At 43.0% G+C, this 19,336-nt stretch overlaps 1 protein-coding gene across 1 annotated transcript in view; it reads left to right on the top strand.

Annotated features, from left to right (window-relative positions):
• Window positions 1-837: 837 nt before the first annotated feature.
• Window positions 838-19,336, top strand: part of LOC126355062 (gamma-secretase subunit Aph-1) — a 22,802-nt gene continuing 4,303 nt past the window's right edge. The window contains exons 1-3 of the mRNA XM_050005230.1: window positions 838-1,224; window positions 1,427-1,647; window positions 8,941-9,191. Of these exons, the coding sequence (XP_049861187.1) occupies window positions 1,112-1,224; window positions 1,427-1,647; window positions 8,941-9,191 (585 nt within the window). The 5' untranslated portion in view covers window positions 838-1,111. The remainder of the gene's footprint in view (window positions 1,225-1,426; window positions 1,648-8,940; window positions 9,192-19,336) is intronic.

The raw sequence follows: 19,336 nt of genomic DNA, 5'->3' as shown, positions 1-19,336 counted from the left end.
TGTGATAGTTTCGTGGAAATGACATGCATTTCACAGACCTCTTTCTAGTCATTACAGATATATGACGTAGTTTTTCGAAGTGGAAGGGTTTCTTCAAACTGCCTTGTAATTCACGAACCTATGCTATTTTTTCAGATTAATAAAGTAAGAAGTATCATAGAGAATCCTCTATAGACCATGCGAAAAGGGTTTATCCTTGCACAGACATATTAAAACTGTTTTATGTTAAGAAAATACTTTGAAAAACTGGGTATGATGTATGATACACACGAAGGCGACTAGTCTATGTACTTAGCAAGAGCGAATTGGAACTATAACAATGCACACTAATGGCATGTGGCTGGTTCATGTAGCTCTGTTAACGTATGAATGGGGAATATTGTCAAACCGTCTTTGCTTTGCCTCATAGTATGTATTGGCAACATTGAGAATTTTTGAGAGCCATCAACACTGCTCTTCAGTACTTCAAGTATTGACAATCGTCAATATGAACACTCAGACGCTCAACATATTGGCGGTCTAATATTATTTACGCGTGAGGTCCCCTTTAACCAGCTGGTGGTGTGCAGACGCCGATGCGTTTCGTGACTTTGGATTTCCCATCTGCGTGCAAATCAACGTTAGCTGCCTCTTCCCGTGTGCCGGGGGCATTAGTGTTTGTTGGTTTTATGTAAAACAACATCGCGTTTTGGAATCTAATAACGCAGAGTCCCATGTATATGGGATATCGAGATTATATATATTCAGTCACCATCAACTACTATTGATACTACCAAGAAGGGAGAAATTCCCGAATCTTGTAAGTACTCTGACTCAGCGTACAATATACAACAGTTTACGTATCAGAGATATAACAACATTCAAACCAACGTTTGTGACTGAAGTTTTGACACTCGTGAAAAAGCAAGTGCAAAGTCGTTTGTGAGATTATGTGTGACAGGTGATTATTTCAATGGTGTTGAAGTGTGGATGGATGTTGAAGCTGACGTTTAGCGATCCAGGGAACAGTGAACAAATGGTGTTAAGTGTAGGCCGATCCTTCCATATATAGCATCGTGAGATAGATAGATAACACAGGCTTCATTTTAAGAGCCTTATACAAACGGTCACAATGACTGTTATGGAATTTTTTGGATGTGCCTTCCTGGCCTTTGGTCCACCGCTTGCAATGTTTACATTTACAATAGCCAAGGATCCTATTAGAATTATAATTTTAATTGCCAGGTACGTTCCCCATGTTTTTAATTGCAGCCCCCGAAATATTCTTTCTTGATTTGACTGTTGTAACTATTAATATTCCTGAATATTTACCATATTTGAATTGGAAGCATTTAACACTGCAGATCATTAATTTGTTACTTGTGGCTATGACGCATTATATTTGCAATCATATATTCTTTTTAATGTGTTCCTTATCATTTTACAGCGCATTTTTCTGGCTCCTGTCATTACTGATTTCATCGTTATGGTGGTTTATAGTAGTTCCACTTAAAAGCAAGTTGGCGTTTGGGCTGGTTTTCTCAGTGTTTTTTCAAGAAATCTTTAGGTTTCTTATTTATAAATTACTCCAGAAAGCTGAAGTGGGTTTGAAGAAAGTAACCGATGCAGACACGCAGATCACAAACAGCAAGCATGTTTTGGCCTATGGTAAGAAGTTGTTAAATGAATATACAGGTATACTGAAACCGAAAAATGTTCAATTTGACCAATTATGTAGATAGTCCAAATAAAAATAATTGTAAATTTGCCTACAATCTGGGGCTCTTGCTTTTTACAGCAATCTGCTATATCACATTTCATAAATATTAGTGTGAAAAGTATTAATTTGTTGTGAAAAGAATGTATTGACTCTTTATGGTACCAGCAAGCTGGAGAATCGGTTGTTTGGATCTAAAATATTGAATGAATGAAGAAAAACAGAGTACTCACTTTTCAGATTTTTAGTTCCCAGTTTCTGTGAAGTATTTATTGCTCCTGTGATTGTCAAAGGGCAGTTTTTAAATCACTTTATGGTCTCCTACATAGTGGTTTATCAGCTGGTGGTATATAGTTATCAGCCAATTTTTTGTCCTAAAATTGCGTATGTGCATGAAAAGCAAAATTGAATGTTGACTCAACATATTTCCTTTACTCAGGGATCACAAATATGGTTTACTTCTGAAAATATGAATAGTAGAATTATGTATTTTAAATGACTTCAGTAAAGCCATCAGAGTACGTAATATGTGAATAATATTACATTTACCATAACTAAATAATGTAAAGGACCCATATATGTAAACTGGTGGGGAAAAAAGCCGTCTGAAGCAGGACTGATCTGGAAAGAATAAAAATAGTTTTTGGTCCCTTACAACTGGGGAAAAAGAAGAGCCCTCCAAAAATAGCTGTGGCACTGTTGTCATGAAACATCTATTAATAAGATTTTGTGTATCTCAGAGATCAAAAGATTTGAAAAAAACTAACTTATGGGAGGTTTGTGAAAAAAATTGTCTTCACCTGTTCAATTCTTTGGAACTCCTTTTAATATTCTGTTTCGCAGGGGTGATGAATAAATGTAGTGATAGAATGATAAATTTTAAAGTAGACTACAGAGGAAATGGTCAAATTGCCAGTAATTTTATGTATTTTATGTATGGAGCGAATAAATTTTTCCTCCTCATGTCCCAGGAATTCTGCGTGCTACATATATCTGTAATGCAAAATGAAGTGAATGGCCACTTGTTCACTCAAATAGAAATGTACATGAGTTGCATATGTTAATTTTGAACTTGTAAATAAATTTCTGTTGTCCAGTGTGGGCTGCATATTTCTTTTGATAATTATATCAAAATACATGTAGGTGTTCTTTTAAACAACCTGGAATATTAACTGTTGCTCCTCCTGCCCATAATACATTTATCCATTGATGATAAATTTTGTTGACAAACCAGTTGTTTGAGGGAAGAGAGATTCACAATTACAATATAGGGATCTGCAGTGCCTTCCAGTGACTTTGCGCCTTTCACTGGAAGGCGTGAAATTTGTAGCTATCAAATTATGTATCAATCTACACACAAATAAATTACCTGTAAAGTGATCCAACTGCAGACTGGATTTTTCTCCTTAACACCTTTTATTCAGTAAAAATGTGCTTACGGTGTACTGCTTTTCCATTGTGTGCTGCAGTTGGTCACTTTTGGGGCAACTAATTCTGGGAAGTGGTTATGTTGAATCATAAGTTGGTTGTTGGAAGCCAATCAGAATGCTTGTTCACAATTTCCTGTGGGTTAGTTAACTGGCACTTTTCACTATTAGGTTAGAATTTAACCAAATTGTCACAATTTTTAGTAAAATTGCAAATTATACATGCTGATATGTTGTTGCAATGATGAGCATATATTGTGTGCCACACTGCACGTCAGTGTATGATAGCAGCCATATTTTTGTGTTCAGATTCTTTGGTTTTTGCAACTAAGTCAATTTGTCTCACTCCAGCTGAACCTAGGGTTCCTGCTACTGGTCAGTAGCTGAACCATATTGAAAACAACCCAATTTGCATAATTCTCCAAAAGAAATCATTAGCTTGAATGATTCTTGTTGGCTATATACTATCAGCTGATTTGCTCTGACTGAGAGAAACAACTAGCAAACAGGAGCATGCAGTAGAAGAGCCTAGTACACAGTAAACGCGTTTGTCCACTGTTTTATATGCTTCTGTTGCTCTGTATTCCTTTCCAAAGTGTGAACAGTTTTGTAATTCTTTCTGTTAGTAATTGTGATCATTAGAGAAGCTGCACAAATCTTTGAAAAAAAAGAAGAAAGAAAATCGTAAATGAAAATGTGATATCCAGGAATATTATGCAAAATTAATTCTAACATAGAGGTATGTGGAACAGTGTACTAGCAATAACCAATTAAGATTACAGAAAGACATGCACAAAGGCAAAACAGTGCTCTGTCTTGTTTGATCATGTTATGTCATTGATGGCATTTGGATGAGAATGGACTCTGCAGAAATATTTGCTGTTGAGAAATAAGTTTGTGATGCTTCATATTTTATGAGAGGACACTGTTAAAATGCTGTGTGTAAAACTGGCTCACAGAATTGAGTTCTATGCAGTCATTAGCTGGTACTGAGACACACAATTTGACCTCTGTGTGGGATATCCTCCAGCTTCTCTTTGTGGTTGTAGGAAACTTGCAACTTCATCCAGAGTGTTGACATTATACTAGAGCACTGTGTTGATGGTGCAATGCAGTGTGCCTTAGGCATGCTAAGGTGGCATGCAATCCATTGCTCATAATCCAAGAAAGCTTCAGTGGAGACAGATTTGTAACAATTGTTGCCGTGTGTTTTAAGTGGCAGAATGTAATGTTTTTGAATGAGTACTGTTTCACACTCCTCTGTAGCAATGGATACCTGCATGTAAGATGCTGCAGCATTGATAAGTTTGATTGTTTGCATTGTTGAGTATCATAACTGACAAGTGCTAAGTGTGATTATTTGTCAGATACAAAATGTGAACTCAACAGTATGAACAGTAATTGTTACATGAGGAAGGACTCGGAGCCATAGGTACTGCCTCTCTACCATTTCTCAAAAGGCCTGCTTACACAACATCCAGCCATACATGCTGAGCAATAGATGCTACCACTTCCCTCTCATGCACATTTGTCTATTGAACATACCTGGAGTGGCGTAGTCAGAAACTTCATCACTGTCCTGCAGACACCACAATTGGTGATTAATGACAGACCAAAGGATGTGGAGATGGCCTATGAATACTTGCCACAATTTTTAGAGACTGTAACTCAAGTATGTGGGTGTCTTCACACGACATGACATTTTGTCACAGACTATATGGTCCAGTTCTGTAACATTATTTATTTGTGCTTTGTCAATACTTGCCATGCTGTCTGGTTAATTTCAGTCACATACACTGATGAGCCGAAACATATGACCACTGCATACAGCTAGATTGAGTGCCACCTGGTGATGATGTGGACATGTTGCATTGTAAGCAATGTTTGTAAGTGGAACAGGGACAAATGTGATACAATTTGTAAATGGGGAAAGCCACTGGCGTAAGAGACTTCTTGGCATATTTTTATGGCGCAGCACGGGGAACTATCATCTCAGTACTGGTGAAGCTGCTTGGCTGTTTGCATACTACAGTTGTGAGCATCCAAATACATCTACATCTACGTGATTACTCTGCTATTGTCGATAAAGTGCCTGGCAGAGAGTTCAGTGAAGCACTTTCAAGCTGTCTCTCTACTGCTCAACTCTTGAATGGCACGTGGGAAAAATGAGCACTTAAATTTTGCTGTGTGAGCCCCGATTTCTTATTTTATTGTGATGATCATTTCTCCCTATGCAGGTGGGTGCCAACAGAATGTTTACGCAGTCGGTGGAGAAAACTGCTGATTGAAACTTCATGAGAAGATCCCATCTAAACGAAAAACGCCTTTGTTTTAATGATTGCCACTCCAATTCACACATCATTTCTTTAGCTCTGTCTCCTATTTTGGAATAATGCAAAATGAGCTGCCTTTCTTTGGACTTCTTCAATGTTGTCCATTAGTCTCACCTGATGTGGACCCCACACTGCACAGCAGTACTCCAGAATATGGTGAAAAAGTGTGTTGTAAGCAGCCTCTTTAGTAGACCTGTCGCACCTTCTAAGTGTTCTGCCAATGAATCACAATCTTTGGTTTCCTCTACCCACATCATTATCTAAGTGATCATTCCATTTTAAGTTATTTGTAATTGTAATCCCCAAGTATTTAGTTGAATTTACAACCTTCAGGTTTGTGTGACTTATTGCGTAATCAAAATTTTGTGGATTTCTTTCAGTACTCGTGTGAATAACTTCACATTTTTCTTTATTCAGGGTCAATTGCCACTTTTGGCACCATACAGATATTGTATCTAAATCATTTTGCAATTCATTTTTACACCTGATGACTTTACAAGACTAAATGACAGCATCATCTGCAATCAATCTAAGAGGACTACTCAGATTGTCTCCTATGTCGTAAATATAGATCAGGAACGATAGAGGGCCTATAACTATTCCTTGGGGATGCCAAATATTGCTTCTGTTTTGCTTGCTGTGAACTTTCTGACCAGTCGCACAACTGAGGTGATATTCCATAGTTGTGAGGAATGGTGTAGAAAGCTTTCTGGAAAGAACAATGTTTTTTGAATTCGTGCTGACTGTAAATAAATAATTTTCTTTGACATACTTCATAATATTTGAATACAGCATATGTTCCAAAACCCTACTGCAAATCGATGTTAGTGATATGGCCCTGTAATTCAGTGGATTACTCCTACTTTCCTTTTTGGGTATTAGTGTGACTTGAGCAATTTTCCAGTCTTTAGGTGCGGATCTTTCTGTGAATGAGCAGTTGTATATAATTGCAAAAGATGGAGCTATTGTATCAGCATACTCTGAAAGGAACCTGACTGGTATACAATCTGGCTTTGTTTTTATTATGTGATTCAAGCTGCTTTGCTACACCGAGGATATTGACTTCTATGTTTCTCATCTTGGCCGTTGTTCTTGATTGGAATTCAGAAATATTTACTACTTCTTTGGTGAAGGAGTATCAGAAAATTGTGTTTAGTAACACTGCTTTTGTGCCGCTGTCATCAGTGACTTCACCATTGTTATCGCACATGAAGGTATTGATTGGCTGAAAGACTGTTACACGATGGTTGCATGAGGTGTTGGACATCCACACCTTACCACAGAACATGGAGTTCAAAGGTGGCCTGTTTCAGATCTGACAAGATAGTGTAATGATAGTCCAGCAGTCCACAAGTGTTTTGGGGATCACCATTCACTATACATATTTGAACATGGGGCTCCACAACAGAAGACTCCTATTTATTGCTCATGATGATGTAGCGATATTGTCAGTTAAGATTGCATCAAGATTGGTCCATGTATCAATGAAAACTTGTTGTCTGGTTGCATGAATCACTTTTCTTGTTACACCATGTAGATCACAGTACCTGTATACATCGATATCCAGACAAACAACTTCATGGAAAATGCACCACAGTGCAGATGCAGGCCGCTAGGGTGTGTTTTGCTTTTGGCTGCTCACATCAGCTTCCGTGGGACCTGTGATGATCAAAGGCACTGCGATAGCTGTGGAGTGCATTTACATCATTGCAGACCGCTAACATCCATCATGCTTGATGTCTTCCCTGATGGCAAAGGCTTCTTCCAATTGGATAACATTCGATCTCATGAGGTCAGAATTCTGTTGCAATGCTGTAAGGAGCATGGTAGTGATATCACATTGCTGTTTCATCACCAAATTCACCTGATCTGAGGCTGATGGAACACATCTATGATGCTATTGGGTGCTAGCTCTGCATCTACAAATCACTAACTTGTAATATGCAGTAGTTGCATATCAGGTGCATAAGATCTGTTGCTACATGTGTCTGGAAACTTACAAAGGACTTGCTGAGCCCATGCCATGTATAATCACTGCTGTATTGAGTTTCAAAGATGGACCTACACAATTTAGGCAGGTGATCATAATGCATTAGTTCAACAGTGTACATCGTTCCACTATTTTGCTTGTGATGGGGTCAAGAGCTACCAGAAGTTCAAATGGCACTCATTGCTTGGCCCTTGTTTTTTGCATGTTGTGCTGCTCGGTGAAAGGCACAACGCTTTATCCATTTTCACAACTGCAATTCTGCCCATACGTCTATCATGCTTGTTAAATTTCACAGCTCTGTTTACTTCCTTCCATTTGCTATCAAGCGAGGTGGCACTGGTAGGACACTGGACTCAAATTTTGGAGGAAATTCTGTCTGCTCATCTGAAGCCAGATTTTCTGTGGTTTCCTTGAATCACTTAAAAGGCAAATTCAACAATTGTCCCCTTCAAAAGATTGTCAAGTTTCCTTCTCCCGTACTTCCTCAGTGTGAGCCTGTGCTCAGTCTCTAATTACCTCATCATCAATAGGGTATTAAACTTTTCCCCTATTCTGGAAGAACGTCTGATGCTATTAAGCTATTTGTGCAATATTCTTTCTCTCGGGCATCCCAGTACAGCAAGGAATGTGGGAGACTTCCTGTAGAATGTGGGAAGTAAGCGCGTGCTAGCAGAACTGAAGCTGTGAAGACTGTTTTCAAGTCTTGCCTGGATTTACAATCAGAGTATTGTCCATAAGAAACGAGGTCCACAAAAATAATGTACAACACTTTCTAGAATTAACCAGTTGGCAAATACCTAGTATGATAGTTTCAGATGTAACTGAATACAAATAGTAGTCTTGACTTTCACATATTGAGGGCCTTATGAACAATAATTAGTACTGAAGGGAGGTGGTGTACATATTGAGAGATTTATTTTCCTCCTCCATATCAGAAGTAAACTTGAAATTAGAGGGTAGTAGTAACCTCTTAAAGCAATTTGTATGTTTCTCAAGATGTGAGACATGTCTTCACAAGTTCCAGTGGTAGCCAGTCTACACACTCCGCAAGTCGTTACATTCTAGAATTCTTTTAGGGAGTTCGTCATATATCGTTAGAAAGAAGTAATAATACAAGAACTAAAGAACTCTTGTACTCAGATTAACCTTAAACTGATAACTCTGGAAAATATTGAAGTATACCATCATAAAGTTGTTAATTTCCATGGTGAATGAAATGCCCAGGAGATCAAAAGAAGAGTAAATTTTGTAATTTAGAATGTCGTCATAAAACTGAAATATTCCTGTGTTCAATGATACATTCTTCCTTATCCATGTCTTTGACTTAATGTAACGTAGGTTTATTGCATTCATTTGAAGATAGTGTCTTCTGAAATGAATATAGTCAGATTTTAATGTTGTATGTGCTTACATCATCCCCTCAAACTCATAAAATATTTAAGTTGTTACTCCATTAATAAATATATGAATTTAATTCTTACAATTTTGTTCTAGTGTCTGGCATGGGCTTTGGTGTAATGAGTGGTGCATTTTCATTAGTAAATGTACTGGCAGATGCTGTTGGCCCAGCGACAATGGGTCTCAAGGGTGGTTCTGACTTGTTCTTCATAACATCAGCAGCATTCACACTTTGCATGATTCTCCTTCACACGTTTTGGGGAGTAATATTCTTCTCTGCTGCTGACAACAGGAATTACCTACAAATCGTGTGGGTTGTTGGCAGTCATTTGGCAGTTTCTTGCCTTGTAAGTATGAAGTACTATGACATTTTAATTTATAGCATCAAAAAAGTGTAAAGCAATTTCCAGAGATCCAGACGTTGCCTCTGTATTATAACATTCTTTATACAAATATAGAAAGGAAGATTCTGCTTAAATGTACAGGGTGACAATTATTGAACTATATGAAGCAAAAACTTAAATTAGTTACAAACTATGGTGTGCACACACTTTATTTCAACATGTAAACATCACTACAGATATTTGGATTTACACTCCTGGAAATTGAAATAAGAACACCGTGAATTCATTGTCCCAGGAAGGGGAAACTTTATTGACACATTCCTGGGGTCAGATACATCACATGATCACACTGACAGAACCACAGGCACATAGACACAGGCAACAGAGCATGCACAATGTCGGCACTAGTACAGTGTATATCCACCTTTCGCAGCAATGCAGGCTGCTATTCTCCCATGGAGACGATCGTAGAGATGCTGGATGTAGTCCTGTGGAACAGCTTGCCATGCCATTTCCACCTGGCGCCTCAGTTGGACCAGCGTTCGTGCTGGACGTGCAGACCGCGTGAGACGACGCTTCATCCAGTCCCAAACATGCTCAATGGGGGACAGATCCGGAGATCTTGCTGGCCAGGGTAGTTGACTAACACCTTCTAGAGCACGTTGGGTGGCACGGGATACATGCGGATGTGCATTGTCCTGTTGGAACAGCAAGTTCCCTTGCTGGTCTAGGAATGGTAGAACGATGGGTTCGATGACGGTTTGGATGCACCGTGCACTATTCAGTGTCCCCTCGACGATCACCAGAGGTGTACGGCCAGTGTAGGAGATCGCTCCCCACACCATGATGCCGGGTGTTGGCCCTGTGTGCCTCGGTCGTATGCAGTCCTGATTGTGGCGCTCACCTGCACGGCGCCAAACACGCATACGACCATCATTGGCACCAAGGCAGAAGCGACTCTCATTGCTGAAGACGACACGCCTCCATTCGTCCCTCCATTCACGCCTGTAGCGACACCACTGGAGGCGGGCTGCACGATGTTGGGGCATGAGCGGAAGACGGCCTAACGGTGTGCGGGACCGTAGCCCAGCTTCATGGAGATGGTTGCGAATGGTCCTCGCCGGTACCCCAGGAGCAACAGTGTCCCTAATTTGCTGGGAAGTGGCGGTGCGGTCCCCTACAGCATTGCGTAGGATCCTACGGTCTTGGCGTGCATCCGTGCGTCGCTGCGGTCCGGTCCCAGGTCGACGGGCACGTGCACCTTCCGCCGACCACTGGCGACGACATCGATGTACTGTGGAGACCTCACGCCCCACATGTTGAGCAATTCGGCGGTACGTCCACCCGGCCTCCCGAATGCCCTCTATACGCCCTCGCTCAAAGTCCGTCAACTGCACATATGGTTCACGTCCACGCTGTCGCGGCATGCTACCAGTGTTAAAGACTGCGATGGAGCTCCGTATGCCACGGCAAACTGGCTGACACTGACGGCGGCGGTGCACAAATGCTGCGCAGATAGCGCCATTCGACGGCCAACACCGCGGTTCCTGGTGTGTCCGCTGTGCCGTGCGTGTGATCATTGCTTGTACAGCCCTCTCGCAGTGTCCGGAGCAAGTATGGTGGGTCTGACACACCGGTGTCAATGTGTTCTTTTTTCCATTTCCAGGAGTGTAGATTATGACATGTTCGATATGCCTGCCATCCGTGGTGACGATGTGGTGCAGACGAATAGCGAAATTCTGCATAACCTGCTGAAGTGTCAGAACATAGTTGCTGTCAATGACCTGAATGGTTGTTTTCAGCTCAGCAGTGGTTTTGGGATTCTTGCTGTACCCTTGTCTTTAATGTAGCAGCACAAGGAGTTGCATGTGTTCAGACCCAGAGAACACGGCTGCCAATCGAGGCCCATGCCAGTGGCCTCCGGGTACACCAGAGTCAGAATGCAATCTCCAAAGTGCTCCTCCATATCAAACACTATCCTGCCTCAGTGGGGTCAAGTTACATCTTATATGTCCCACACCTTGTCAAAATCAGGATCGCTTTGTATAATGGGGATGAAATAATCTTCCAAAACCTTCACATACTGTTCAGTAGTCACCGTGCCATCAAAGAAACATCACACAGATTATTCTGTAACTGGATATTGCACACCATTCAATCACTTGTTGAGGGTGAAGACTTCTCGATAGCGAAATGCTGACTCTCAATCCACCAAATGAGTCAATTTTGCTTATTGATGAACCCATCCAAATGAAAGTGGACTTTGTTGCTAAACCAAACAATGCATGCGCAAATTAATCCTCATTGAGCCCTCTGGGACCAGGGGTTAGAATAGGCCTAAAGTATTCCTGCCTGTTGTAAGAGGCGACTAAAAGGAGTATCACACCTTTTCGCCCTTGTGATGGTCCCCTGTAGAGTTTGACCTCCATTTTTCAAAATTTTCTGGAAGTGCGAGCAAAATGGGAAAGGGCATGGCGCATCGTGTCCATCATACATTGAGATCTTTACCTCACTTTCTCGTCGTGGCATTGTAGTCCCGCTCTTGAGAGAGGACACCTTCCTGGGTGCCTTTTCCTCTGCCCACTATGCAGTGTTGTTTTCTGCGCCAATGATGACCATGGAATTCCTTGTACCTCATATCGAGCATGGTAGCCAGCCCATTGTGGTGGGGCCGCCATGTATCCTGTTGGCTGTAGCCTCCTGACTACATAGGGATCGCTCTGCTGATGCCTGTGCCGTTAATTCCCCACGTATGCCAAGGAGTAGATGCCTGTCACCTTGAGGCATCGGGACTCCCAGCAATGGGCGTCATGCCAGGTGGCCTTTGCTGCAGCTGGGTGGTGCCCATGGTGAGGGCCCCTGGTTGGAGTGGGTGGTATCAGGGTGGATGGTGCTCTATGAAGTGTAGCACATCATCATTTGCTGATGATCAAGTGCCGGCAAGCATTCTAGTCAAGGGCATTATTCGGTTGTGACAAGCTGGGGATGTTTCCGTTACGATCACACCTCATAAGAGCTTAAATATGGCCCAGGTTATTATATTCCACAGGGACCTTCTTTTGCAGTCTGACGACGAGCTGCTCACCAACTTAGAGCGATGAGGAGTTCGTTTCGTCTGCTGCATCCATTGGGGTCTGACGGATAATCAGGTTGCCACCGGTGCCTCCACCTTGGCCTTTGAGGGTAACACATTACCCAAGAAGGTCAAGATGATGATCTATCGCTTTGATGTCAAGCCGTAAAACCCTCCCCAAACATGGTGATTTAAGTGCTGGAAGTTCGGGCATGTGTGTTCCCGCTGTACTTCCAGCATCAATGTCAAAATAGTGGACATCCATCCCATCCCATCCGAGTACTCCTTGTGCTCCTCTTCCCATCTGTGTCAACTGCAGAGAGTGACACTACTCTTGCTCACCAAACTGCAGGATTTTACAGCAAGAAAGGAAAAACATGGAATACGACACCCTGGACTGACTGACCTACGTCTTATGCCACTGCTACGAGAGCAGTTATAGTCTCATCAGTTCCAGTCGGCTCTCAGAACCTGAAGGCTACACCTGCCCTCTTGATGGTGGTGGCATTTCCCTCCCTGTTGCTCCTGAAACACCTATCTTGGGAGCACTGTTCCCCCAACTAATGCGGACACCAGTCCCCACTTATCAGCCGGCGAAGTGTATGTCTTCTTCGGCTCCTCTCTCTGGGAATGTGTTCCTTGGGTCACTCTCTTCCCAGGTTTCTGCTAGTGGGAAAGATGACACCTGCCAGTGACTGAAATGCTTAAAAGCAGCTGATCCTAGGGCTTCATGATCAGCCTCAGTCCTGGAGACTGAATCAGTGAAGCCCTCCCAGCCAGAGAAACCCCAAGGATCAGCGAGAGAAATCCAGAAAGAAGATCCCCAAGACCAAGGGAATTGCAGTGGCACCCACACCACCAGTGCCTGCAAGCTCTGCATCTGAGGATGAGGTGAAGATTCTGGCATCCACTGAGGACCTAGATCTCACCAGACCCTGACACAATGGCTATAGCCTGTTCAGTAAATAAGTCAGTGGCAGCAGGTGACCCTGAGGTGTAGATTGCCTCATTGAGTGTTTCATGCTTTCCCAGTCTCACAATCATGTCATCCTCCAGTGGGATTGTGGCGGTTTTTTCCACCACCTGGCTGAGCTACACATGCTTTCTGCATTGCCATCCAGGAAACCTGGTTCCCGACAATGCGGACCCCTGCCCTTCGTGGTAACGGGATATTAAAAGAACCATAATGAATATAATTGAGTTTTAGGTGGAGTTTGCATTTATGTCCTGAACTGAGTCTGTAGTGAACCTGTGTTTCTTCAAACTCCTCTTGAAGCTGTAGCTGTCAGGACACGGACGACGCAGGAAATAACTGCCTGCAATGTATATCTCCCTCCAAATGGCATGGTACCCCTGAACATATTGCCTGCACTGATTGATCAACTTCCTAAACCTTTCAGAGATTTTAACGCCCAGAACCCCTTGTGGGATAGCAACCATGCTTATTGGCTGTGGCAGAGATGTCAAAAATTTACTGTCACAACTTTACCTCTGCCTCTTAAATACTGGGGTCGCCACACATTTCAGTGTGGCACATGGCACGTTTTCGGACATTGAACTCTGTTTGCAGTCGTGGCCTTCTCCCATCTATCCTCTGGAAAGCACATGACAACCTGTGTGGTAGTGACCATTTCCCCATCTTCTTGTCACTCTCCCGGCATCATGCCCATGGACACCTACCCAGATGGACTTTAAACAAGGTAGACTGGGTACCCTTCACCTCACTACAGGTCACTACCAAGATAATTTCTGTGGTGGAAAACACGATCCCTCCTTCTATAGGGTGCTCCTGGCGAAAGACAGTCCCTTGGTAGTCGCCAGAAGTCACTAAGGCAATGAAAGTGTCAGCGAGCACTACAGAAACATAAGCAGCACCCTTCCCTAGAGCACCTAATAGCTCCATTCCCACTTTTGCCTGCTTATAAAATGACGGAAACAGGGGTGTTGGGAGAGGTACTTGTCGACCATTGGGTGCCGTACATCACCGTCCCAAGTCTGGACAAAGATCAGACATCTTTTTGGGTACCAGACTGCAACGGGTGTCCCTGGTGTTAACATCAATGGCGTGCTCTCTACCAACGCAAACGTGGTTACTGAGCACTATGCTTCGAACACCTGCGTCGGAGAACTATACCCCAGCCATTCACACCCTCAAACAGCAGATGAAAAGGAAAGTCCTCTCGTTCTCTACACACCACAGTGAACCCTATAGCACCCCATTTACAGAGTGGGGACTGCTCAGCACCCTTGCACATTGCCTCGACACAGCTCCTGGGCCACATTGGATCCACAGTCAGATGATCAAACGTCTCGCGTCTGACTAAAAGTGATATTTCCTCGTCATCTTCACCCGAATCTGGTGTGATGGTGTCTTTCCATCACAGTGGTTCGAGAGCATCAGTGCTCCTGGTGCCCCCAGCTGGGAGCCTCAGAAAGGCCATCTGCACATGTGCTATAGGTGGTGACTGTGCTGCTGGACGCTCCTGTGGTTAAAAGCTGAACTAAATCTCAGCAGCAAGTTGTGTCACATGATGAATTGGAAGTTCTAGCTTTCCCTGTTTTGATTTAATGGCAGCAGCACTGGATTCCAGGCAGTGCTTATTGAGAACCTGCATTCCTGTTAAGCTTTTCCGCCGTATGGATATGTACGGCCTCCTTAACAACACAGTCCCAGAAAGATGATGCTGGGGATAAGATTCCCATCTGATTGTAAAGCAAATGATGTCCCATGTCCAGGCAATGCTCAACTACTGCTGATTTATCAGTTTGCCCCAGGCTGTATGATGATAGTGTTAGTCATAACATCCTTGCACGGTTTGGCATGTCTGTCCAATAAAAGATTTTCCATATTGGCATGGGATTTTATACTCGCCACTTTTCCTAAGGCCAAGATTGTCTTTGACTGAGCACAATAAATTCCTCAGTTTTGCTGGTGGCCGAAAAACACACTTAATGTTGTGCTTTTTGAGGATTCTTTCTATTCTTGAAGACATGCTGCCAAAATAAGGCAAGAACTCTGTTGCAGTGGGTGCCTTCACATCTTCATTTACGTCCCTGCTTCAAGTTTGCTTAGAATGGAATGGATGGCATATCTGCCTATCAGAATAGCCATTCTGTTGGACTACCATTCTCAGGTGTTGCAGCTGACCAGGTACACTGTCGGCACCTGAGACTACATGTACACTCTGGACCAAAGAGTGTAGGACACTACATGTTGCACAGAATGATGACAACTTGGGGCCTACAAATATAGCTCTGTGTGAGTTGTTTTGCGATAGATGCTGTGTCCCAGTGCACATCAGCTTTTCTTCTGATTATGATGTCCAGGAATGGTAAGGTGCCATCCTTTTCCACTTCCATTGTGAACTGTGTATTGGGATGGAGCGAGTTCAGATGCCGGAAAACACAGGTAATGTTTCTGTTCCATGAGGCCACACCGCAAAAGTAATAGTCTTATGTACTGCTGGAAACAGGAAGGTTTGAGACTTGCCAGGTGCAGTACTTCCTCCTCATAGTCATCCCTAAAATAGTTGGCCACTATGGGAGACAGAGGGCTTCCCATGGCAACACTGTTGACCTGTTCAAAATACTGGTCATTCAATAAGAAATAAGTTGAGGTAAGCACATGTTTAAATAATGCCACAATGTCTTTCTCAAACTGGCTGCTGATAAACTCTGATTTCTGCAAATGTACCTTTGTAAACAAAGATATAATGTCAAAACTAACCAAAATATCAGATGCTTCTAGCTGAGGTGTCTTCAGGAATCCTACGAAGTCCTCTGAATTCTGGATGTGATGATTACACTTGCCTATGAGATGTCCCAATGGTGTAGTAAGATGTTTGGCCAGAAAGTAAGTTGGGGGTTGGGTTGATTTGGGGGAGGAGATCAAACGGCATGGTCATCGGTCTCATCAGAATAGGTAAGGATGGGGAAGGAAGTTGGCCCTGCCCTTTCAAAGGAACCAACCCGGAATTAGCCTGAAGTGATTTAGCAGAAAGTAAGTAGTAGCTCCAATGTTGCTCACTATTGGGCGAAGGGGAGTCCCATCCTTCCGCACCTTAGGCAGACCATACAGTCTTGGGGAACTGTAGCCTGTTGGCATAGGCTTTTGGTCACTTTAGAAGGGATACGAGGCCATGCCGAAAGTTTTTAGCAGCCTGTAAACCATAATGCGAAGGACAATGGGGTTGTTTTCATTCGAAAGAGTGATGTTTTTCGACCTTGGGACGTGCGCGCGCGGCCCCTGGCTAGCGGTGATCCCCCCACAGTGCGGTAAGAAAGCACAGGCAGTGCTAAGTCAGAGACGGCGCAGGATGGAGCTGTCACGCCATGACTTTTTACGATTATGAAAAGGGTTTAAGTGGTGAAGAATGCCATTCTTCTTTACTGCGTGTTTTTGGTGAAGCTTCCCCTTCTAGGGCCACAGTTGGAAATTGGTTTCGAGAGTTTTTGAGGAGTCGGCAGTCAATTGAAGATGAACGTCGTCCTGGTCGGCCAGCAACAGCTGTGAGTCCTTAAAACATTGATGCTGTGAGGAAAATGATCAAAGAAGATCCATATCTTACATTTTGCGACATTGAAGGGACCCTAAATATTGGATCAACAGCAGCACAGACCATCGTTCGTAGTCACTTAGGCCTTAGTAAGAGATGTGCCCGTTGGGTGCCACATTCCCTGACAGAAAGCCAAAAGGAGGCGAGAGTGGACTAGTGTCGTATCATGCTTGAAAAATTCAGTGGAGGGAATTCCCAAGACACCTACAATATCGTCACAGGTTATGAAACGTGGGTCTACCATTATGAGCCCGAAACGAAGAGACAGTCTTCTGTGTGGTGCTTTCCACGGGAGGAATCGCCCACAAAAGTTCGAAGTCGGAGCTCTGGAAAAATGGTGGTGGCAACTTTTTCACAAAGATTGGGCATCTCACCTCTGTGACCTTGGACACACGTCGTACAGTCAATGTTGAATGGTACGTGAATGATTGTCTTCTAAAAGTCATCGCCACATGGAAGTCACAGCATCCAAAGTCCAAGACTGGGCACCTGCTGCATCACGACAATGCTTCTGCGCACAGGGCTGCCAAAACGATGGACTTTCTGGAGAAGGAAAAAGTTCGAGCGTAACCCCATCCCCCCTATTCACCTGACTTGGCCCCCTGTCACTTCTTTCTGTTCCCTAAGACTAAGGAAAAAATTCTAGGGCAGCAGTTTTCATCAGATGAAGAGGCCATTGCACAGTACGAGAGTGCACTAAGTGACATCTCAAAAGAAGCTTGGACTGGCACATTTTCTAGGTGGTTTCAGAGAATGGAAAAATGTATACATACTAATGGAGAGTATTTTGAAAAATTGTAAACTTTTTTTGCAAAGAAATTTTTTTTCACTCATTCTGCTAAAAACTTTCGGCATAGCCTCGTAGAACTCTGTTTGAGAAGATCTAAAGTTTTTCTCTGGATTTTGCCAGTCAGATCCTCTCTTAGCTTGCTTTAGGCAGGATCATCAAGCAGTGCCTTCGTATTGCTGTTAAATTCAACTCTTGAGAGGACAACGGTGGCGTTCCCCTTGTCGGCAGGTAAAATGATGAGTCTCGCAGAGCCTTCCTTTCTGCTGAGCTGATGTTGACCTTGATTGGTGCGGCTCTAGGTTGCATGTATTTGAGAATAGAAGGAACTTTCAAAAAAACACGACATCAAGTGTTTTACGGCCACCAGTGAAATTGAGGAATTTATTGTGCTCGGTCAAAGATGACCTTGGCCTTAGGAAATTTGTTGTTGGTTGTTGTTGTTGTTGTTGTTGTTGTCTTCGGTCCTGAGACTGGTTTGATGCAGCTCTCCTTGCTACTCTATCCTGTGCAAGCTTCTTCATCTCCCAGTACTTCCTGCAACCTAAATCCTTCTGAATCTGCTTAGTGTATTGAGCTCTTGGTCTCCCTCTACAATTTTTACCCTCCATGCTGCCCTCTAATGCTAAATTTGTGATCCCCTGATGCCTCAGAATATGTCCTACCAACCGGTCCCTTCTCCTTGTCAAGTTGTGCCACAAACTCCTCCTCTCCCCAATTCTGTTTAATACCTCCTCATTAGTTATGTGATCTACCCATATACTCTTCAGCATTCTTCAGTAGCACCACATTTCGAAAGCTTCTATTCTCTTCTTGTCCAAACTATTTATCGTCCATGTTTCACTCCCATACGCGGCTGCACTCCATACAAATACTTTCAGAAACGACTTCCTGACACTTAAATCTATACTCGATGCTAACAAATTTCTCTTCAGAAACGATATCCTTGCCATGTGGAAATGAAGCATGTATAAAATCCCATGCCAATGTGGAAAATCTTACACTGGACAGACATACTGAACCATGCTAGCATGTTGCAACCGAACACCGTCGTACACGCCTGGGACCAACTTGATAAATCATTGGTAGTAGAGCATTGCCTAGACACGGGATATCATATGCTTTGTAAACAGATGGAAATTTTATCCTCTGCATCATATTTCTGGGAGAGAGTTGTTAAGTAGGCCGTACATATCTGTACAGTGAAAAGTCTTATCAACAGGGATGCAGGTTTTCAACTAAGCACCCTCTGGGATCCAGCACCGGCTGCCATTAAATCAAAACAGGGAAAACAAGAACTTCAGATTCATAACGTACACAACTTGCTACTCAGATTTAGTTCGGCTTTTAATCGCAGGAGGGTCTGGCAGCAGAGTCATTGCCCATAGTCATTGCCCACACAGGCATATTGCCTGCTACAAGCAATGATAAATTTTGACGATGATGCAGGATTATCATCAGTTGCGCCTTGCAGCAGTGACAGCAGCAGCTGCCACAACCTGATGTCAAGCAGTTGTATCAATGAAATATTGTGAGAGTTACACATTATGATCCAGTGGCAAACCCAAGAAACATATTTGCAACAGATCTGTTGGGAAAGCATGAAAAGTCACAAATTGCCTTTTGTTTGGTTGCAAAGACAGAGTACACCTCCATGAACTATCCCTTTAATGTGAGTATTCAAACTAAAAAGGAACTGATTAGAGGTGCAGGATGGGAAACACGCGATCTA

Source organism: Schistocerca gregaria, chromosome 3 (assembly GCF_023897955.1).
Source record: "Schistocerca gregaria isolate iqSchGreg1 chromosome 3, iqSchGreg1.2, whole genome shotgun sequence".
NCBI lineage: Eukaryota > Metazoa > Arthropoda > Insecta > Orthoptera > Acrididae > Schistocerca > Schistocerca gregaria.
The sequence above is the reverse complement of the archived record's forward strand: the minus strand, read 5'-3'. Positions and strand labels throughout refer to the sequence as shown.